The 23,495-nt window shown below is 49.8% G+C and overlaps 1 protein-coding gene and 1 long non-coding RNA gene across 5 annotated transcripts in view; one reads left to right on the top strand and one right to left on the bottom strand.

Moving 5' to 3' along the window:
* Positions 1–22,778, top strand: part of exp (expansion) — a 302,399-nt gene extending 279,621 nt beyond the window's left edge. For 2 of the 3 annotated variants that reach the window (XM_089561675.1, XM_089561684.1), the window contains exons 5-10: positions 786–944; positions 4,768–4,969; positions 13,677–13,849; positions 15,121–15,196; positions 18,483–18,689; positions 19,435–22,778. In XM_089561675.1, coding sequence (XP_089417801.1) covers positions 786–944; positions 4,768–4,969; positions 13,677–13,849; positions 15,121–15,196; positions 18,483–18,689; positions 19,435–19,595 — 978 coding nt within the window. In that variant the 3' untranslated portion in view covers positions 19,596–22,778. The remainder of the gene's footprint in view (positions 1–785; positions 945–4,767; positions 4,970–13,676; positions 13,850–15,120; positions 15,197–18,482; positions 18,690–19,434) is intronic. The other variant, XM_089561691.1, reaches the window with a different exon arrangement.
* On the bottom strand, positions 6,939–9,105 carry LOC149370486 (uncharacterized). Of its 2 annotated transcripts, XR_016291363.1 has the most exons (4): positions 8,925–9,105; positions 8,236–8,383; positions 7,691–8,123; positions 6,939–7,320 (listed from the first exon to the last, which is right to left on the bottom strand). It is a non-coding gene; the product is annotated as an uncharacterized LOC149370486 (long non-coding RNA). The 2 variants fall into 2 exon arrangements; XR_016291362.1 differs by having other exon boundaries at positions 8,236–9,105.
* Positions 22,779–23,495: the final 717 nt, after the last annotated feature.

The raw sequence follows: 23,495 nt of genomic DNA, 5'->3' as shown, positions 1-23,495 counted from the left end.
TAATTTCAAAGAAGTTTTTGGTCTCCAGGGAAGATGTGAGGGGTCTACTATATGAACGAGAAGTAAACCATGCAGCCTGGTTACTTTTGACAAAGACTGTACCTGTAAAGGGCTTGAACATGCTGAGAGCTTACTGTTCTTTTTTTAACGTGCTCCTCTTTGCTTCGTGAGACGTGGCAGATTGCTGATGTGTGCCTGTGGTTTCTTGAGGTTGGTTGGTTATGGTGCTTTCGACGTATCAACAGCTCACTGCTATTTTCAAAACACCCGCTCTCGCACCTATTTCTATGGATGGATGTTGCAGAAAATTATGTGTTTAACCACCGAATAGACACTTTACGGGGCTCTTCTCAGCCCACTGATTTCACCGATGCTTGACCTCGATAGCATCAGTAAATTGAAGTACCAACTGCAGAAATACATAAACCATGAAAGCTCGTGTGATTTACAAAAGCCTGAAAGCGCTTTCTCACAACTCATATGACAGTCCTAGCCTGTAACGGAGAAGAGCACAGCCATCGTGTATTTAAAAAATCGGTGGAAAGTGTTTTGAAGGAGCGATTGACTGCGAAACGACGACTTTAGAGGCAGTAAGTCTCGTGAATGACATTAGATCGTTGCTTATACTGTGCTAGGGAGCGTTTTATAGTAGAATTTCTTGGTGACAATTGATTTATATTAATTCTTTAATTTATTTCCTTGGTCATGTACCTGAAAATTATGCTCGTATACCCCTCGTGCAAAGACGTGCGCGTAAAACAATGCGCTTTGCCTCTTGTTCGCAGGGCGTGAAGATCAAGATGGACGAAGCGGGCAACATCATGATCAAGCGCGCCAGCAAGAGCAACGTCTACATCAAGGAGATCTCGGGCGGGGACAACAACAGCGTCAGTGCCGACATCATCCGCAACAACGGACTCCTCGAGTACGACAAGCCCGTCAAGGTGAGACAGAGGACGCTGTCGACGAGACAGACCTATAGGCCCTTACAAAACTTTTTTAGACAGTCTATAGACTATCCACAGATATCAGTCTATAAGGTCTGTAGACTCTCTGTAGACAAATCCTAGAAAACAGTCTATAAGAAATAAAAATGCTATAGAGAATCTATAGACAATTTATAGATTTATGGCCATACACTTTTGGTAGACTTTTGTCTATAGACAATCTATAGACTATAAAATACAAAAAGAAATATCTATAGGAAGGCAACAGAATCTATTAGAAGTGCATAGACTGTCTATAGACCATTTTTATAAGGGTAGCATGTGTCGGTTGAGCATTTATATAAGCAAGGAAATAACGCGAGGACATTTATCTGCCTGAAGATGCTGCAAAAATTAATGCTTGGATTGTATGCTCCGAGAGCCGCCTTCCAGGCTGATCTCTATCACGACAGTTACACGTGCTCCGCATCGCACCCTCGCCAGAGTTGGAAATGACTCCAACAGTCGGAGCAGTAAGAAGCGTTGTCTTAGCAAGCCTACGATTGGCAGAAAGTACAACAATACGTACACTACGTCTTGGTGGCTCGCTGTTTCGTTTGTTGCGCTCACAGGCAAGGTTGAACTGAGCATTTAGTGAAATGTTTAAACCGATACGCAGTTTGCGAGAGCTGAAAGGTTCGAGTGTTGATTGTTGCCGATAGCAGCAGGCTGTCACATTGCCAGGAGACAATGAACGCTCGAAGAGTGCCGTACGGCGCCAGAAAAGGGGTGAGGAAAAGTTTCGATCAGTAAACACAGTAGCAGAGCCATTGTTTTCCTTCGCAAATAGTGCTTCCATTTAGATCGAGACTAAGGAAGTAATCTGGATATTCGACTGATCAAGCCGATCAGGGTCGCCCGATCGATTGAAGCAGCAAAACGTGGACCGCGTCTTGGCAGAGTTTAGAAGAAGCGGGAGCTGAACGTGCTCTCAGGAAGAATCGGTGGATGGCACAGAACACTGTCTTTTGCACTGTCGAGAACACGATGTTTATCTCCCGAAACGCAGGGCTGAGTACCTTTCTTTCTGCCTTTTTTTTTTTGCTTTCTTAGGACAGCGCAGCAGTACATGAAGTTAGTTTTAGTACTTGACCTGCGCACAGTGGAAAACTTGGACCCTTAGCTGCTCGCGAACTTTCATTCCTGCTTGTTATGCTTGTCACGTCCGTTTATCTGAGTAATTTGCGATACGCGCAATGCGAAGCAAGGTAGTCGGCGCCTCCAGTGTGCACCAGCGTCTCTTATCATACATTCAAAGAAAAGAAACACATATACGCAATCAGTCCTTGAGGCTCCTGCTCTTCCGCATCCCGTATACATCGTGGTCGTAAATGTAGGAGCATCCTCCACTTTTACGCGCCTAAACTCTTACTTGTCCTGTCGCACGCCAGGAGGAGAGGTATCATGAGCATGAATTTTCATGACGCCTCACGGCCCTAGCAGCTCCCCACCCTTTCTTCTCGTGGGTGCTGGACGACCCACTCGCTCTGTGCGCGTGTACAGTAGCAGCGCGACCACTCCCGCCCGCGTCACCGTTCGTCTTCCAGTCGACGTCCCAGGGATGGCCAACCGACGACAAGCCGATGAAAGCACGTCGGAGCTGTTTGTCAACGGCGACGAACACGAGTGCACGTAGAAACGCTGCTTTCGAACTTGTTTCCGCATCCGCTGAAATCTTTACCCGTTGCTCGTAAATCCTTAATGCTGACTCTCTCATCAAGTACGATAACCCCTTGCGGATGCTCCACAGCTGGGCGGCAACGCCCTTCCAAATCTCCTTCGACCTCCGTCATTCGGCGCCGCCGTGTCGCTGACTTGCTTCTGGTATCGAAGGCAGCGACGACAGCTGGATGACGCGAGGAATTTCGCGATACGGTGTTGCGCCAGGCGATCGCCTCGTGTCAGGGAGCCCCATAATGTTGTAGTGGTCGGGACAAAATTCGCAAGGACGAACCACGAGAGCTGAGTGAGGGTCGAAGAAGGGCGTGCCGACAAGCTGGCTAAAATGGCGGCTCATTAAACGGATACCAACAGGAGAAGGAACAGCCGGTACGCCCACATTCGAAGTGCAGCCGCCTGACTATCTATTATACGAGCGCTACTGTCAGTATACAACCGCAAATGCTCGCTGATACTGCCTTGCTTTGACGTTTCTGTCAACATCGCTGTCACGGGCATGAAATCAGGTTTCCCGCGAAATAAAACCGCTTTGCTTCTGGTTCTCCACTTTGATCTTGGAGAAAGCTAGGGAACCGGTTCATCCAAGCCGGGACTCTGCACGAAAAGAGGGAAAGAGAGAGAGAGAGAGTAGTTTGACCTCCCCCGCCAGTGGATTGTTGCTGTGGCGCTAGAAAGACTTTCATCTGATACGGAGGCAGAGCGTACGTCGACTGCGCAATCCACGCGGACAAACTTTTATTGTTCTGAGCTTGTGGCAGCGGAATTCCAGCACGTGCAGAGAGCGGGGCTATCGCAAGCGTTTCGTTATAAAGAAAAATTGCGGAGTGGTTCATCCCGCGATCGTTGTGCGCGATATACGCCAGGGCCCGTTCCTGGACGGCGACCAGAAGCCGCGTTACTATATACCGGTACCCCCCGTACGCCGGTCGTTCTGCGGTCTGCATCGAGCGGCGATCTCTGTGTACGTAGGGAGCGGAACGCTTTCGCTTTCACTGGCGCTCAATCTTCCTTTCCCGTGAAAAATGGCACCGCCATCTCTGCGCCGCCGCCGCGGCGACCAACGTTCTTATGCCGCTTAGGGCCGCTTGGGCCAACGTTCTTCGCAAAGCTGGCCGCTACCGCGATTAGCACCGCTTTTCCGCTAGGGGGCACGCACCGACGTCCGCTGATGTCGCTAGTGATAGGGCTTTTGAAGCATGTTCGGAGCCAGACCTCACCGGGAGTTCTTTTCATGAGGATAGAGAGGTGACTTGGTGCGCGTCCTTTTATTGCGGCATTTCTGTGCGGCTTGGCTGCGATGCTCGACAAACACGCTGCATTTCGTTGTTCCATCCCTGATTTGGCGTAAAATTTCGCTGGCCTTCGATTTCGATGCAGTTCGTATGATTCTATGTACGCCTGCGAGGTTTCAGCGGTTGTGTAATAAGGCAGCGACGAACGGTTGGACAACTGCAATTCGCAGTTTTGTTCAACCGGGCGGCGATATGTGAAAGATGACCCTATCATGAACTTGGCCTACATTCTACTGCCTCTAAATAACTTAGATCAAGACGGCACACAGAGCACTTTCTTTTTTATTGTCACACTGAGCGATGCGGCTGCGTTTACTCTTTCTTGAATGCACCGGTTTTTTGGCACGATTGGAGGCGAGTTTAGAAGTTATATCCACGGGCACGTGGTTCGCAGCGTCGAAAGGTACAGTCTTTGTCAAAAGTAACCAGGCTGCACGTTTTTCTTCTCAGTCGTATATTAAAGCCATTACGCCAGCCCTCAAGCTCTAAATCTCTGCGTGGTAAGAAGAACCCCTGTTCCCACCTTCAAATAACCTTTTGATATTTAGGGAAGCCGTGAAGGCTCTGTTATACGAATGAGAAGCAAACCATGCAGCCTGGTTACTTTTGACAAAGACTGTACATCATGGTCATGCAGTCTTCATCTGCGTGTATAGTAGAGGAATTTTTGACAAAAACAGTGCCGTTCACATCGTGAGCACTACTCGGAACATCGGGTTCCTTTTTCTCGCTTTCTACATGCGATGTTCCTTCCCTTGTGCTTTCAATGCCATAACTACCATGATAATCTTCAACCCGTCCCTTTGCAGCTGTTCGACATCAAGAAGTTCCAGCAGAACGTCTCCCGCGAGCTGAAGCGTGCCTACCCTGACAGGAGGCACCTGGAAGCCCAGTGCCTCAGCTGCGTCTGCTTCGTCAAGGACAGCCCCGAGCTGCTGGACTGCGCCGTCTGGGTCATGGTCATCAACATCGTCGCCCTCGACATGCTCAAGACCAAGCTGCCTCCACCGAGTGAGTGCGCCAAGCTTTGATGCCACGCGCTTCTCCGGAGTTCCTAAACTCACAGAGATACCTCAGTAAACTACTCCGTGACATACGCTGCCCGAGCTTCGGCAGTGCTCACTAGTCCTCACAGGGTGCAATTTATTTGATCGGACACTGCGCGCATGCTCACTGTCACTCGCAGCGTACAGTCAGGGACAAAAGTCTCCGGACCACGTGTTCCTCTAACGAAGCCGATAGCCCTGCTATTAGTCGGCGGCTGGAGACCACACTTGTGGAGGTAAAAGTTAAATTTTTGTTCTTTCATCTCCATAAGTGCGGTCTCCAGCCGCTGTCTGATAGTAGAGCTATAAGCTTCGTTTGAGGAACACGTGGTCCGGAGACTTTTGTCCCCGACTGTACCTTCTGCCACAACAAGCGGACGGGTGCGGACGTATCTGAAGGAAGCAGTTGAAACCGCTGTGCATATACTTTCCTCATATAAGTAATCGAACATGCCGGCACGCAACGCGTTACATGCTGGATGTTTGCACCGACATCGTGGTGCACTGATATTGGCCACATATGAAATTTTCTTAAAGTTCTCACATATATACCTTTCCCGCTATTCGTGTTTCGTGACCCTGAAACGGCGCCTATAGAGTGCGCAGCCTGCGCCGTCAACTTGGCGAGCAGTTAGTTGCCAGCGTTCACCAGAATTGCCTTCTTTCGTCGTAACCGCGTCGCCACCCGCCCGTGCTCAGAAATTCAACAACTCGGCGTCGACGTGGGCGCGCCTGAGAGCGTCTGCCTCTTCCTGTTGGCAGCCGAGCTCAGTGATGTCCGGCTGGCCGGAATCAACAAAACGAAGAGGATGGGAAAGGTTGGAACAATGCCGCCGCCCTAATCTGCCGTACCCTGTCGCAATGACGCGCCTCCGTGATTGCGTGCGCCGATAGACGACCGGCGAACAAAACGTGCCAAAACGCGAGATGGGGGCCCCGTCCCTCTACTACTATAGGCTCATCGAAAAAGCGCGGGATTAACGAAGCAAACACCGGAGAAGCGTCGGTGCTTCCTCCACTAAAGCTCCTTGTTTATAGCTGTGAGAGTGAGCCAGTGCTTCGTCTCCTATCCCGTGTCCTTTTTGGCACCGGCAGCCGGCGCACACGTCATGCTCTGTCGCACTCTGATCAAGAGGCACCTGGGAAGATAACGCGTGCATCAGGATGCGCTGAATTTATGTGGGCTATCTTTATTCAGTGGCATCCTACGCAAGGTATCACTTAGAAACGAAAGGCGTGGCTGTAGTCAGAGGAAACCTGCGTCAACCGCTGCGCATCTTCTTGCGTCATGCTCGTGGCAGATACTCCCGGCCACAGTGAGCCAAGAATGAATTATATTGCGACAGAGATATATCTCGAACGGTTTTACTCATTTGTCGAGTCATACTAAAGGCAACTTTGTGGGCTTCGAGGACATATGGAAGTTTAATAATGGCACACAGTGGGCGCAGGCCCGTCACCGCTGTGCCACTCGCCGACACCCCGTAACCCTCAGGTCTAAGGCAATCACGGCTTCTCGCACGGCTTTACACGTTGCAACCCACGAAACACAAAAAGCGCTAATAGACGTCTAAAAAAAGTATCGGAAAAAAAGCTTGACATCTAGAAGAAGTTTCATCTAAGCAGTGTTTTAGACTTAGACGTTTACTAGCCCTCTATTAGCTCTGCTAACGCTACGCTTGTATACGGCTAGAAAACTTCTCAGGTAGAACTTTTCTAGAATTTTTTTAGACGTTCCTTTTTTTTTCCGAAATGGGTGCCTGCAATATCTTACGCATTTCAAGACTGATTTTTAGTGCTGCCTTTAAACCCTCTAAATCTTTAAAAATGTTACAGTTCATTTTTCTGGAATACACTCAAAAATGAACTCAAAGCTGATTTGCAATGACCCAAACAATAAGCCCACATTACAAGGGATGTATGGCTGTAGTAATGAGCCATAAATGCATGTGCTAGCACACTTTTCAGTCACTGCGTTACTCTTTATTGAATCCAGTGCATACAACCACACAATAAAAGAAAGGAACCAGGAAATTAATGTTAGAAGCCATGGAGGAGGTAGCTTCACTGGTTTGGCTGACATTACAATGGTGAGCACTTGGATGGCGGGAAAGTGCCGAGCAGCAACCAATTGTTAAGTCAAAAATTCATTTGGCCCCAGGCCTTGTTCACAACGGATGCGCTGATGATCAAGTTGCTGTGATGTGTGGATGGCAGTGAAGAGCTCGCTAGGTGTTCCAAACATCGCTTTTCTTGCAAGGAGGATGCCAACTAGACGGTAACAAGGGGAAGTCAAATCCAGCTCTGTTCAGCAGCCTGCAGAAGTGAAAAATATTAGAGTAACCAAAAGCACAGTCAGTCAGGTGCATGTAGAATGGCCAATGAGGAGTCGGAAGCAAATAAGACCAGAAAATGGCAAGGAGTGACAGCACAGGCAATAAAATAAGCTAACCAAAAACATATATGCATATGATGTCATTGCAAGCGGCATTTCAGCAGAGTGCTACGGCTCACCATAAACTCAAGAAGTCAATCACTGTAGAGGCCTTTAACAGAAGCAAAATTCAAACAGCGTGCATGGACACTGAAAGCCAAGCAGTCAATAGCAAGTGCACTGCCTTACTGTGATGCACACTGTACTCATAAAACCTCCTAAGCTGCATCTTGCAAACAGGCTTTCTCTTACCTGCAAGATGTGGCTGAATCAAAAGTGGTTGATGTTTGACATCTTGCACCCGTCGCATGAAAACATAGCAGAGATGCTGCTGTCCTGGTAATGCCTGCATCACTTCAGTATACACCAGAGATGTGTTAAATCTTGGACCTTACCTTGACAGCCACACAGGGCACATCTGAAAGATAAGACAAATAAAAGTGCATGTGTATAAGGTTCCTAACACTGCATTGCCAAAGAAGCCCTTTCTAATCTGTACGATGAAGCTCAAACAGTGGGCAAGAGATTACTTACACCACTGCACAAGAAGCATTAGTCCAGGTTCCCACCTCAGAACTGAAACAATCTCCAGGCAAAGTTGTCTGAACAACCAAGTACAAGATGCTGCTATTAATTTGCGTGAAACTAGACCAGGTCCTTGCTCCTCCGGCCAACAGTTGGAGTTCTAAAGGACAAACAAATAATGGGGCTTGTGGAATGAACATTAGCAAAGAGCCTAGACCTATACAAGAAATCATGAAGTGAAAGAAAAGGTGTCAGATGCAAAGTGTGCTTACCAAAACTTGAGAAGTTGAGCAGGCAAGGAGGTCTTCTGAAAACCACTGTTGAACAGCCTGTACCCAGAACGAAATGTACACAGTGAAGTAGGGACAACGCCAGCTGTGCACGGTGCAATGGTTTTCCAAAAAATTAAAGCTGCCATGCCTGCAAAGAGCCGTACTTCACTGCACTGTCAAACAGCCTGCACACATACAGAGCAGCACCACTGAGTAAACTACCTTTGTGCCGGGGCTCTCAATCGCAATGAAATAAAAGCTTGACGCAGTTAAGATAACCAACGCCTTTTTAACGCGAGTTTCACTGACGGCAATCACAGCAAGGAGAATTGGAGCACAGGTGGCCAGATGAGAGTCCTTGGCAAGAATAAACCCGTGTAGGAAAAAATTCGCGCCTTATCAACGTACGCTTAAACAAAGCTGGTTGGTTTGAAGCTTTGTTCACCTTGTCATCGCCTTGGTAAAGAAAGCAACTCGCATGCGAGAGCAGCCTAGCTGTATCCACTTAACAAACGCTCAAATACATGCAAATGCTCTGTTTTAATATATTCAACGCTGCACTTTTGTATTTAAAACACTGGCTGATACTGTTTTGTGCTTCGTAAACCAAAGGTTAAATCAGGCGCGTTAGTGGCTTAGCCGGCAAAGCCGACGCTTTCACCACAGAAGAGAAATGGAAGGTTACTTACTTTTGCGGAAAACCAGGCTCACATCTCAGTGCAGCACTGGTAGTAAACGATACCGCAGAAAAAGAGGAAACTGCGAACTGCAGCGGCGTGCCAACCAGCGAGGAAAAAAGTGCGCAGCGAAACGTACTACAACGTGCGCAGCATCAGATTCGCGCGCGTAGCTCGCTAGCCTCTGCAAAGCCAAATGACCAAATGAAGTACTAAATTTCTAAACGTAAAAATAAACAAATCATCAAAGAACCAAAAAAACAAATCGAATCTAATACTTCCATGTAAAACTAAGAACTTGCAGCTTCCAATAAGATTTTTTCTGCTTTAAACGGTTAAAACCACTTTGGAAAACTATCCTGCATCGCCACCGTGCGGAGCGACACCAAACAGCAAGCTGCGGCGTGACAGCGTGACTCAAGAAAGATTGCCACCAAGATACGCCGCCACGAAAAGATAGCGCGCGGGTGATCTGCGCGATAAACCGCGCGAGCGAGCTCGGCGAAGGCGGCGAAGGCAGCGTGCGCTGCGCCTGTCAATCCGCATGCTGCCGCCAGCTAGCCGAGGCGTAACAGAGGCGTTCGCAACATGAAGCAAATTTTTTCACTCGCGTAACTACCGTCGGCTTTCAGGGCCATTATATGTTACCTAAATCCAGTCTTACGAGTGGCGGGTTAGCTGCACTCGATGTGGAACGTGATTCGGGCTCCGTAGGAGAAAACGCGCTTTCTGTGTTCGAATACAAAGAGCGGTCTTTGCACCGGCGCGCCTGCTCTTCGAAACGTCAAGCAGGAGAGCCATCTAATTTATGTGCCGTGATTTACAGCATGTTTAATCCACGGTGGCAACTCTGCTGATTGCTGGTGCATCTCCTTGACGTGGTCTCAAGTTCTACGTGTTAGAATCAAGTCTAGAAAACATCTGACTACAGATGTTTCACAGAAAGTTTCACAGCAAACGTCTGACTGCAGATGTTTAAGAGACGTCGCAGAGGAAACTTCTTCTTGTCGACATCTATGAGACGTTTGAACACAGCGCAAGACGTTTGTAGTCATTTGAAGCTGTTCCGAGACGTTCGTAAGACGTTTTGTGTTTCGTGGGAAGTAACACCAGAACTTACCCCAAATGCCTTTCAACCGGACTAAAGCACAGAAACTGGTCCTCGTCCACGTCCAGCAAAGTTCTGGCCCAGCATAACCAAATAATAGTTAATTTAATTTAATTGCGATTTTTAAACTTTCAATTGCTTTCTTTCCCCCCAGAAAATTTTAAGAATTGTATGTACTATCGGGAACATCAGTATCAGGACGCGTGATCGGGAACCGAAGCTGTCAGCTCTGTGATTGGCCGCTGGCTGGAGACCACACACGTCCAGGTGAAAGTCGGACTCGCGTGCTATGATGTATGCTGGTGTTAGCAGGTGACCCAAACTGGCAACTAGTAGCCAAAATCGCTTGTCGCGCGTCCTGGAGAAATTTTTCCGCCGTAGTACATCTCGTGCTGCAGCAAATTTTAAACTTCATTCATTTTTATATGCTTGAAGGTATTCGAAGGATGTGTGATGTTTCAAGATGAAACTGGAAGCATAGTTCCGCATTTATGGTCAGTTTCTACTGTGGCCGCATCATTAGAGTTTGTACACTTAAATGCGCCTCGCATTGTATGTGCCACCTTTCAAGGCTGGCGGTTAAAACAAGCAAGCGATATTCATGAGCGCCCGCATCCAAAGAACAGCACAGTCACGAGCGCTGTAGATGCCCACGAAAGTGTCCTGTAACACGAAGCAGTCGCACTGTTTCTCAGTATTTCCTTAATGGCTGTGCGGTATACAGCGCTTCGAAAGGAGCTCAGATATCTCCCTGCAACATGTGGCTTCGTCAAAAGCATGCTAAAGGTAACGTAATGGGCAGTCAGTTACAAGGAATCATAACGCGCTTCACACCAGACTGCTGCAATTCACGGCGCAAGGTATAACAAAGAAATTATGTGCCAGGAAAACGAGGGCCAGTTAAACGCCTCCCGCGAAACGTGAGCGCCGCATATACAGTGCCTCCGGGTATATACGTTCTCAGCCCTGTAATTACCACACCGATACAGTCGGAAAGATGTGAGCTGCCACTTCGCAACGTGTGGCCGGCAAAGAGGCGCATTGTTCCTCTCTGGCAGTTCGACGCTCAAAACAATTACGAGGGCAGTAGCTAACGAGACGGTCAATGGAAAGGGAAGCACTATAAACGCAAGCAGGAAAAGTTTCGCGGCAATATCAGCACACACATAGCCCGTGCTATGGTCTCGCCGGAATTTATGAACCTTTTTTCCACCGTCTCCTGGCTCTGTTTTGCCGGGCTTCTTTGCACTGCTCGCGACGACCTTTATCATCGCACATGTAGACGAGGGCGTGTGATCCTCCCTTCTCGTCCCCCCCCCCCCCCCCCCCCCCCTGCTCGTCGTACACCCACAGTGATTCGCACTTAGGCTAACTTCTCGTCGCCCCCTCAACGCCACCGCGAGAGAGCAGCAGCTTCCCATGACTCAGGCGCGGGGGAATCCGGCGGCAGAAACAATCTCGAGCGCGCATATTATCTCAACCCTCCTCCCGCCTGCGGCCAGAGACCGTTCCGGCCGACCATTATTTACCCGCGCGGTCATTGGGCCAATGGGACTGGGCAGGGGCCGCGTCTCCGAATTAGAAGAAGAAAAGGGTTGAGCGGGCGGCCCCGGCCACGAACAGCAGAGGAGAGCCGGTCATCGTGTTACGGGGAAACGCGGTGAGGCGTTGCGCGCGCTTATACCACGAGAGCAACAAGATTTCCAAGACCACGAAGCGCGGAAGCCACAACCGGGAGACGATAATCACAGGTTTCGTCCCAGAGCGGACGAAGCCGGTAGCTACTGTGCATAGACGCCGGGTCCGTGTGCTGCCCACAGCACGGCGCGGCGTCTATGCTTGGCTGACACCACGACGTTGTCAGCCCTCTCACTTCCCCCCTCTCTCGTCGGGGAAGGAGCCAAGGCGAGCCGGACATAATCAACGCCAGGGAAGTTCGCTGGCCGTCGCCACGGCGCTCACGTTCCTGTGTATCGACGGCCCCACCTCTGCTGTTGGTGTGGGTATCAAAAGTTTAGCGGGAACAGGCGCGGGAGCCAGGAGAGAGCCCGGGTTCTTTCGAATCTTTCGTAGCGAACAAGAGTCGGAGGAAGGGGGCAGTCAACGACGCCGTCTTGTTATAAGTACACGTCTCGCGGACAAGATCGTGCCTGCAATCACGTATCCCCTCCCTTTTAGTCTCTCCCCCTTCCACTAGTGAGCGCAAATTCGCGCACGAGTGCAGTTGAAGGCTCCGGCTGTAGAAGCAAAAAAACAAAAAAAAAAACAAGGCGTCCCAGTGTTGCGGTCGAAGTCTTTCCGCGCGCGCGCGCTCGCGCGCCAAAGGGCGCTGCCCCCCCTCCGGCCAAGGCAGGGGCGTGGCCGCGTTCTGCAAGCCCAAGACAGGGCAAGGGCTGCCGCCGCACGCGCGCCGTGACCGACCGCCGGACGACAGCGTATCGGAGCGCCGCAATCACGCTCGGCAGCGGGAGCCAGTGGCACGATCTACTTTTTTCTCGTACACGCGTACAACGCTGCATTCGACCTCCAGTGCCCGCGGAGTGAAAAGAGAGCGTTGCGTGAATTTCGTGGGCCACCGCGGCCCATCGAATGGCACCCGTCGTCCGCGGTGGAAACCTGACACGCGAGGCCCCGGCGCCTTTGAATACCGCGTCTCTCATCGGAGCGCCGCCTCAACTGGGGCTGGGGGTGGCGATGAAGTAGAAGGGTACGTGGAAGCTGATGAAGGGGCACTGATCGGTTATTGGCGAGTGCCCTCCGGGGATCCCGGATGGGTGTCTCACTCGCTCTCCCTCGAGTCCCCGCGGTAGAGAGAGTAAATGACAACTTGGGAAATACGAGGCCTACAACTTCGAGTAGGCACTTTGTGTAGCACCCTGCCATGGCCTTGATTTCACTTTCGGTGGAATGCTGCCCTAGTAACCACAGGGCTAGAGAGCCCCCTTGTAATCAAAATGTCCCGTTCTTGTCTGGAGTGTATCTGAGCGGCTTGCTCGAGCAAAATCAGGTGCACGCTTTGGCGACATTGGTGAGTTGTTGCTGGGTGTTTAGCTCGACGATAACTCCCAGGGCTCCAGCCATACGCAGTTGTCCAACGTCAAAACCTGCGCCGCTTTCTACGTGCAGGGGCATCGAACACATTCTTCACTGACAGCTATTTGTATGCATGTGCAACTGATCTCTTTTCTGCCTTAGCACTTCGTTTTTCTTGCTATTCGTTCTTGCTTCGATTAAGATCTAAACGAAAACTATTAGTGCATCCTTCGCTTCCCAGCTTCATCTGACCTTTTTCGTTTACGATAACTCAAGTGTCGTGCCCAGTTTCTCGCGTATCTATTGTGCATTTCCTACTGCGCAGAGGTCATCACTATTCCTAAAGGAGTGTGATAAGAATCGTTTTAAAGATAGCAAATAATTGTCTTTCTCCGACCCTTTCACAAAAGAGGAAACAAATAACGGCGAAACTGTCTTTTAAATCACACAGTCCAGGCATGTGGCGTCACCTTGTACCCATTCCTGGCTTTGTGGCAACATTTCTCTGCGTTTAACTCACCGCCTTCCCACCAGGCCTCGCATTTACGAACCAGTATTGTAAGAACAGTGTGCCATCCCTGGCGCCATCGTTCGTGAACTGACCGTTCCCTCGTGCCCCGCAGTGTCTAAACGCCAGAGCGCCCCCAACCTGATGAGCGTGTTCGACCGGCCGCCGAGGCTGCCGGAGGAGGACCCGTACAGCCTGCCGGGAGCCGTGCCTCGCCAGCAGCAACCCCAGCAGCCCAAGCCGCCCAAGCTGCCGCCGAGGGACTTGCCTCGCGTCAGTGTGCCCAGGGTCAGACACGATCCTATTCTCACCCTCCTCCTCGCGAGCGGACGACCTGCATGCGTGCATGCCACCTCTGCAGCCGAAACGCCATTTCTACGCCCATTGTGACACCTTACTAACTGGCCCGAATGTCTATCCTTTGTCAGTGTGAAACTTACTCTTTCCGCCTGATGCCAGTGGCTTACAACCGGTTCAAATGGCAGACGCAGCGCAAGCTGATGATGAAAATTTCTAAATGTTCGAGTCAGCTTGAACGTATGGGCATGGACGGTGAAGAAAGGAACAAAGGATGCATTGCTGGTGGGCTGTGTTGCTAGGAACACAGGACACCAGCAATGAGTCCCATGTTCCTAATTCGCAATACGTTCGAGCTGGCCCGTATGGTTGCAAACTAACTCAGACCCCAGCCATTCTGAAGGGAAGAAGAGCTGAAAGAACAAGCACTTTTACAATCCCTGTAAATTCGTACAAGCAGTCACACGACAGATCCCACCCACTTGTGTATTCTTAAGAGGTGGTACATCTCTGCCAAGTTCTGTCGTTCGGGGATGCACGGTTTTAGCTTTGAACATAACCTCGAACAGAGATAAAATCTAGCTTGAGGCCCTTAATCGCGCTAGGAGGAACGCAGCAGCGCATGCGTTCCTAAAAAATCGTTGAAAAAATCAGGCGCGATCTGTCAGCTGGGTGAGCTGCTTTGGGGTCAGCTAAGATATTAGAGGACCTAATGCCGATTTCATCTGGCGTTGGCCAAGTCGACGTCCACAGGAGAGCACAAACCGGGGATAAAGCTTTCCTCCTTAAAGCCCTAAACATGCGAGGCCTAAGCGGTGGAAGTGGATTACGAATAGGGAAGGAACCCGTGCTGTTTCATTCTGTTGGCTGCGCACGGCGAAATGTACGAAAGGGGCGTGCTTCAAGTACTGCAGAGCTAACACGTGTCAGGAGAAATAACTGTTAGCGTTGGTGTAAACAGCACGTGCGCTTGCAAGCGAGTCCCCGAATCAAGAATACAGGTGGCACGTGTATCTTCAGTCCTTGTGTGGTTAACAAGGGCAGCTATAGCATGGTTTCTTTGCCTCCCTGCTTGGGCAAAGACGCGCATTCATTCTAATCACTTTACTAATTAAACAGCATGTTTCGGGACGCGTGAGCCATCAGCGCAATCTGCCAAACAGATCTTGCAAATATAGTCTCACAGAGGCGGCGTCAAACGCTCCCAATGCAAGTTGCTCACCTGTGCAAGTTGCTCAAAGCCTTCTCAACTGCGTTCGCAGCCTGACTACGAAGACGTGGAGCCCATCAACCGACCACCATCGTCCAACAACCGGAAAAAGAACCCCGGCTACTACGGTGAGTTCTCTTCTTTATGTTGCTATCACTGTGCAAAAAGACGTTCGTTGCACTGAACCTTGTCTGCTGCAAAGATCGACCCTGCAATAGGTTTGGACATAGCAGAAACGAACCGGAAAGCTTCTTAGGGACGGTAGCTGTAAATGGAGTTGAAAACGTGCAGCTGATACCACCACACGGACCTATGCACGAGAAGAATTATGCGATAACCAGCGCCTAGCGGCCAAAGACATAAGCCCAGGCAGGATCCGTAGTATGCGCCAAGGGGTGTCGTGGCCTTGTAAAACAAATTTTCTAATGAAACTTACCAAGTACAAAGGCAAATATTTCTTACGGTGCAGAAAGGGGTGATTGACGTCCGGGCGTGTTTTGCACGCTCGCGGGAAATAATAGAGTCGACATGTGTCAGGAGACAATGAATCTACTTGTAAACCTAGAAAATGTCTCTCCTCTATTACACCAGAAGCCTTTTCAGTGCTGATGCCGGTTTCTGAAGTATGCTAAACAAACACCTTGAGCCGCGTCACACCGTCTAGTAAAAAAAAAAGAGAGAGAGAAAGGTCGATGCAAACATCCTACGTCGGTTGACCGCGTTGCTTCCCCAGCCTTGTGGTATACACGGTCGTCGTGCTGCGCACCCTTAGAACCCAAACGGCCGGGTGTGTTTCGCGTTCAGGGGACGACACCCCGCGGCCTCATACCAACGCAACGGATGCTCAAGCCTGCACCGCCTTCTCCTTGAACCGTCGGCATTCCGAAAAATCGGCGGAAAGCAAAAGACAGAGATGAGCACGGCCCGCCACCCAAGGCCGCCCCTGCCCACGCTCTTTAGGAAAAGAAAAGACACTGATCCGCCGAGACCTGCCCCGAAGCAAGGGGCTCGCCTGCGCAGTCAGTCTGGAAGCAGGCAGCCGCCCCTGGAAGAACAGGGACGGTGTCACTCCCCTTGCATATGTGCACAGTTGAGCGCAGGAGCGGCGCCACAGCCCAGACCGGCACGGAATGAAGCCCCCGCACTTTCGGTTTCGACCCTGCACGCGCGTGCGGCACTGCGCCGACAAGATGACGGCCCGTTTTGGAGCGTCTTGGCGGTCGCCGCGTTGGAGCCGTTTCCGCCGTTGGTGCCTCGCCGCGGCGACCGCGGGGAGGCCGCGCGTCGAGCCGAGAACGAGGACAGCGCGTAGGTCGCGCCGCGGTGCCTGGCAGACAGCTTTGGAGAATCCGCGCGCGCGCTTCGTACAACACACACACGAGTTCGTGGGAGGCCCTTGAGAGTGCCGCCGGGGGCTTCCTTCCTACTCGAAATGGGACGTGCGTGGCCTGCCCTCGCACCGTTGTATAATGCCAGCTCCGGCACACGCACGCATCCGATGCGCTCGCTCGTGCGCGTTTTGTCTATTTTTGCGCTTTCGCGGTTCCTTCTCTAGAAGTGCGCTACGTTGGGCCAGGCGTGAATGGAAAAAGTGCCGTGGCTTCCACCGTGGCGATTGTATAACACGCGGGCGAATCTCAACAAAGGCGCGCCAGCGTAGCATTGAAGTGCGCGGCGTTTCGCAACGGGCATGCGCCGAAAAAACGGCCTGTTTCTAGCACTCGTCGACAGCTGCGCTGACACGGCGCGCACGGCGCTCTACGCTAACGCGTTATGGGCATTTGAAAACACCGCGTTGGCGCCGTCATCCCGTTGCAGTTTCACTTCGGGAAACTCCATAGTGGGAACACGTCTCACTATTCGTGTGTAGTTACTCTTCCCCAGTCAAAAAAAAAAAAAACCATTGGAACAAATTGGATTTCCAATGGGTTCCAATTGGACGAGTCCAGTTTCCAATTGGAATGGTGTTCCAATTGGATGGTCCAAATGGACTATCCAATTGGACCATTTGGGTTTCCAATTGCTGAGCCCAATTGGTCTTACCCATAGAATCCAAATGGACCGTTCAACTGCACCCAATTTCTCCAATGAATGCTTGCATGTTCGACGGAAAAGGTAGAACTAATATGGTACTTACAATAAGAGCTATCAGCAGCGTAGCCTAATAAATTGTACTCATAACCTACACCACCACTGGAGCTGAAATTAAATTAAATAACTGCGCTCAGTGGGCAAGCGTCACTGGCCCCAGCATAAGAGCCTAATAAATTGGGTATATAAGTTGGAGCAGAAGTGTGTTCTCTGGATGTACATATTGAGCTAATGTATGCTACTAGTGCCTGAATGTGCAGTGTTGCTTGTGTGTGATGCATGCGTGTCTGTTGGCTTTGATTTCCATAAAAGCATGTTAATTTCAGTTCCGTAGAAAAATGTTAATTGGCACTAGGCAGTGTCTCCCTGCAGTCCTCATAAATCAGTTTTCCTTTTGCACATATTTATCCAAGATCCTAGAGCATATTATTCAAACATTTAGCTACCTTTCTCTGAATGTAACATATTTTGTGAATATTTTCTGGGTGAAATAACTGCCTGGCCTAATGGGTCCAATTGGCTAGTACAGTTGGATCCAATTGGTCGGGGGCTAAAAATACAACTGGAACCAATTGGTTCCAATTGGGAAAGCCAATTGGAATCAATGGGAATGTCCATTTAGTTCCAACCGGAATGTCCAATTGGTTCCAATGGTTTTTTTTTTTACTGGGTGTTGTTGGGTTCGGTACAGCTCTCGTGTTTGGCCGTGATCAGTGAGCAAGTCAGACGCATAACATAAGTCTTCTTGATATCTACCTTTCGATGGCGAAGTTCACGAAGTACAGCTCCTCTCAAGAGTATGCAGGCCACCATGCTTGCTTTGGCTGTACACCGCTAGCTCACCAAACCTGCTGAGGATGGCAGTACAGCATCGCTTGTAGGACGTAGGAGTTCGAGGGATCCTATAAAAGCCGTCGAGGGTAATATTCAGAAATACTTTTTTCGTTGAGGTCACAAACATCGCTGCGACATGCACTAACAACGACTTCAGTCAACTCTCGATTTCTGAATAAAACTTTCGGTCACAGCATTGTGGAAAGCAAAATACAATTTCCATTGCACAGAGGGCACAACTATGGGATATGTAAGATCGGTTTTATGAGCGTTAAGCCTCTGAAGAAAAGATTTGCCTCCTTTCTTTGCAAAGCCTAATCGTTCCTGGTCAGCCGCAGTTTGTGGTCTTTTGTTGACGCCTGTTTAGGCAATCCGTTCAGTGCTGTTTCCTAATATATGAGAAAGGTCTCTACCTCCTACTTTGTGCTTCATTATGCAATACAGAGTTCCAGCTAACCAGCTCTTTCTCTTGCTCCCGCGTGACCGCAGACGACCCGTACTACTGTGGCTTCCGGGCGCGTGTGCCAAACTTCGCTAAGCGCGGCCAGGAGGACGGCCACCACGCGGCAGCAGGTCCCATGGGAGGAGCTCCCATGCCGCGAAGCCACAGCCAGAACTACCTGAGCCTCTTCAACAAGGGACCCGAACGATCCATCTACGACTCGGCCTACGGGAGCTGCTCCACTGTCACGCACCGTGAGTGGTCTTGCTTGTTGTGCGAACGCCTCCCTTCGGTGATGTCTTCTGGGTTGATCGCTGTCTAGCGAAAGATGAAACAGAGTTTAATGTTCGTGGTACAAGCGCTGGTTAAGACTTGCTTGCATTCAATTCTGCAACAAAATTACTTGAGAATTTGCTTAAAAATGCTTGGTTTTATCACTTGAACCAAGTGAGTATATGTCTGTGCCCTGAACAGAAGCGCCGAGAACAAACAGAAGTTCATGGGTGTGTTGTTCTTCAAAGCTATCCGCATATCCATACTCATGATTGATCCCTTAATTGAGACATGCTAACGTGGTGATCCCACGAAAGGCGACCGGCATCGAAAGTAGCTGACGCTGACGTGGACTCCTTGTGGGAATGTCGCACAAGAAAGCCAGTGCGAGGGCACCATAAGATCGTAGAAGGCCAGCCGATCGCCAGGATATTGTTTTTACTGTTGGGCACTAAATGCCGCTTCAGGTTTACAGTCAATCCCGACACGCTTTCGCGCCTCCTCAGAAAGACTCTCTTGTATATTAATAGGCACACGGAACATGAACCGGAGGCCTCGCTGCAGGCAGCACACAACGGCTTGCTGCATGCTTCCTGGAATATTCGAGAGGCGCTTTATTACCTCTTTTTTCTTTCTCTCTCTCTGTTGGTGTGCGATGATATGCCATGCTTAACATATCCACCCACAACCGATGTTCATTCTCTCTGCTATCATGTCTCGTCGCAGACGCACCCGGAGCAGGAGGCTTCAGCGGAGGGGGCAGCGGCGGCTCCAGCGGCGACGACGACTACTCCAAGATCTACGGCCGCATCAGGGGCGGACCGAGCGGACCCTCTTCGGGATACGGCCAGCTGCCCCGGGAAGTGTACGTGGGAGAGTGGGAATGACAGGCGGCCCGCGACGGGGTAGCCCGTCGTCGAGGCCGCCAGCCTCCCGCACCGCTGCCACTGTCGCAGCAACAGAAGCAGCAGCAGCCCCTCGCCTCGCGACTGCCTCCGCCGCTGCCGCAGCCTCGAAGTTCGAGGTCCCTGCCTACCGGCACCGTGGCACCGCAGCCGCCGCCCGCCTGGAAGCCGCACAAGAGGAGCGCCCTGTATGGCCGAGTCAGAGCCGTCTTCTCCACCACGAAGCAGTGATCAGCCCGAACAGGAATCGACGGAAGGAACCGCCAGCCGAATGTGACCCTCGCCGCAGCTCCGGGGAACGCCAAACCTTTCTCAACAAGCAGAGTCAAACAGCCTGTCGTAGTTCCACTCTTGTTTCTACCACAAGGCGAGGAACGACTGGAGATGAGGATTCCCCATGCGCCATGCATGTCGAGTCCAGCTGGGCGGCTACACGCTGGGCCTGATTCGCAATGAACTCCAGTCAGTTTCCAGGTGCCTTCACCTCCATTATCGTGCAAGAGACACCACAGTCAGTGTGTTAGGAACAAGGCTGAAGATCGGGAAGATGCCTCGTGCCACTGCTTCCACTTGTCAGAGAATCGTGGTGAAATCCGGAGTTCACGCTGTCCTCGTGACACAGTCACGCGGAAAGGACAGACATTGAAAACATTGAAAGCCGTAAGTGAATTAGCGACGTGTGAAGGGTATTCGGCTTGCAAACAGACCATCTACTTTGATATCTTCTCGCCCACCACTGCTGCTCTAACGTTGGAACTTGCACAGGAGAAAGCGATGCAGCATTCAGAAAATGCGCTGTTTTGTTTCCCTTCCATTGATCAAGAGGGACAATAGATGGTCATTTGGCTGCGGTTATCGTCACAGGCTCAGAAGCTTCACGGTACAACGGAACACGTACATCGTACTACCTTCGGCAAAAAAATGAGGCGAGGATCAGGGGTGCACCTTCTGAGAAAGACTCACTTGCGGGGCAGCGTTGCGGCTTGATCATCACTTCCTGTTCCCATAGAAACAGTGCGCATATCTCTTGAAGAGGCTGCTGCTGCATCTTGGCTGCTGTTTTCAGCATGAAAATACGTTCTCAGTCTTGCCATGCGGCAGTTCGTCGGAGTCACGACGTGTTGGACCGTATGCGGTCCAGATGAGCCGAGCATCGGGTCCACGGCTCAGTAAGGGACAACGTCCTGTTTATTTCGTTCTTTTTTCTTCTAGTATGCGTGTGTTTAGTGCCCGTGTGCGTATGTTTGTGTGGCAGATTGAATGAGCGATGAAAAGCGAGTGGCACAATGTGCGAAGTCGCGCAGTCGCATCCTCGGTGACGTAGGTGAAGATGAAGGGACACATAAGGACGGCTTTGCGACCCGAGTGCTTCGATGGTCGAGTGATAGAGTGGTGCTTTATATATTTTTATTTTTTTAATGGAAACATGCCCGCGTTGAACCTGCTGTGAGACTGGCGTGAACAACCTGACTGTACACTTAGGAACCAAGCAAACGCATTCGTCGTCGCCACTGACTCCCGCGACGTGCGCATAGCAGTGAGCGTCTCTGCTTGCGATGTTTGTTGTGGTCTTGCTTCTTCTGTTCTATTTTTTTTGTTCGTGCCGTACGCAGAGGCTCTTTTGCGGACGATTGCTGCTGGCGATTGTTCCCTTTGTTTATTTCCTTGTTTTTTTTTCAATTTTCAAGTTGTTATTCCGCTTGCCTCTGCGAGACGGCCTACCTTGTGCATTTCGCGCGTCGCTTTTACTGCATTGTGGTTATTGTGGTTATCGAAAGCAGCAGAGCAGGAACATCATGGAGCCCTTCCAGTCATTGTTTTCAAAGGTGTCGGTGCACCAGAGAAAAAATCGCTGCACCTCTCCTTCGAAAGACCACAATATGAGACAAATATCGATTATAAGTCTCGCTGAAATCAACACCCCTTCTATTCATTTATAGACACGTCAGCATTTGGAGACATTTAAAACGAATTCGAGGCGCAGTCTGCTTGTTGAGGTCACAAAAAGGTGTCCATGATGTTTCCTTCTCTTGTGCATTTCTTCCTTACCCTGGTTTGTTGTATTGTGCGTAATATTTGTTATTGTTACACCGGAGCCCCTTGCTTAGCCCTCCACTGTGTAGATAGTTTTGCTCAGTGCTTCGTGTTATCCTTTTCTCGTATAGTGTTGTTGCAGTATCTACTTACCGAACTCTTCTGGTGTTGTTTTTTTTATTACTGAGTTTTACTGCAGCATTTAAGTGGAGAGCGCAAGCAGTCCCTGAGAAGGGGCACCTTCGAGGAAGCAGCAGAGTTCACTGTTAAGCTCATTGCAAACAATGAAGGTCATGCAGTCGCTGCATCAACGGTGGCAGCTAAGCAGCTAGAACAACTAGCACGAGTTCTCACGTTGTGGCTACTCTGACAAGAGTGATCAAAATATGCCAGTAACGTTGACACCTGCCTCCTTAAGTACCCGCATCCTGCTGCACTCATAAAGTTCGAACGGTCACTGTATTACGCATTGCCGTCATCTTAATGGAAAACCTTACTGCACCACACGTCACCGATCCGACCTCTCCATTCGGTTCCCTCTGTAAGCGCGGAAACTTGTTTGAAACATTTCCTGACATTTCTTTACTTCGTTGTCACACGCTGTCAACAGCTCGGAAGAAGAAAAGCTGTGCAAAGAAGATGTGCACCCGGTCTTTTTTTTTTTGTTCTTCCAAGTTGTGTCGTCCAGTTTTATTGTTTGTTTCCTGCTTTCTATCCTTCATTCGAAGTTGCGTTCCATGTTGCCAACCCACTGACGACCTCTAATTGTGCTCCTTATACTTACATGTCCTGTTGTTGACGATGATGATGAGGATGCCTGGTAACGTTAAGTTAATGACCTCGAATCAAAGCCGTTTTGCTTCGTCCTGTTGTATGATGAGAGCGTGAGAAAGGTGCCGCGCGAGCCCCCGGAAGGTGGCGCTCGCCATTCTCGCCGGCAGTGGAAAGCGCGTCGCCGATGATGGAGGAAGAAGAAAAACAAGAAGAAGAAATACTGCCAAGCCTGTTGTTGTAATTACAAGTTGTTTTGACTAATTTCTTCGTTATTTAATGAACTCGTATAGCTTGTTTCATTTTTTTTTCTTTCGCGAAAAGTTCATTGCTAATAAAAACGAGACTTTCAGACGTTAAGAGTCTTGCGTTCGATTCACTTATTCAAAATTGCGAGGATGCTCGCCCTTTGCAGACCAACATGTTGTATAAGCCGAAAGCTTTCTATGGTCAGCGATAAAGTAAGAACCGCGGTTTGCCCATCGTCGTCATTGAAAGCTGCGCCTGACTGTGTGAAGATACCGGCAAAGAGACCATGACATCACATTCGAGACACATTTGCCAACTTTCTGAGAGTTTCAGTAGAACCTTACTGACACTGACCCGTCACGGCGGTCATGCAGACAGGCAGCTAAACATCAGCAACGAAAAAAAAGTAAACTAACTGTTCGCTTGGTGAACTTCAGCCCAACAAAAAAACAAGAGAAACTCGGCAGCGCCAGTAGTAAAAAAAAAAAAAAACCTTGGAGAGTGCCTGTAAAGACAACGAATACGGTGAATGACCATTTGCTACACAAATATCCTCGAAGTTCCTATACACTTCGATCGGTTGTGTTGAAGGCGGTTGAAGAGCCGTCTTGCATCGCAAAAAAAAAAAATGCTGTGAACACCCTGGTAGTACCAAACATAACAATAATGTTGTAAAATTGTTGTGTAAGTTGTAGTAACGTTACATATTGTATTCGAACGCAATGGTAATGTTTAAAATAACAAATAACGTTAAATATGGCTTGGTCAATATGAGTTCAAAATTTAAACAAGGCATTTTTTGCGAATGCTGTGTTCGATATGTTATTT

Source organism: Amblyomma mixtum, chromosome 1 (genome assembly GCF_055824585.1).
Source record: "Amblyomma mixtum isolate Tamu chromosome 1, ASM5582458v1, whole genome shotgun sequence".
Taxonomy (NCBI): domain Eukaryota; kingdom Metazoa; phylum Arthropoda; class Arachnida; order Ixodida; family Ixodidae; genus Amblyomma; species Amblyomma mixtum.
The sequence above is the reverse complement of the archived record's forward strand: the minus strand, read 5'-3'. Positions and strand labels throughout refer to the sequence as shown.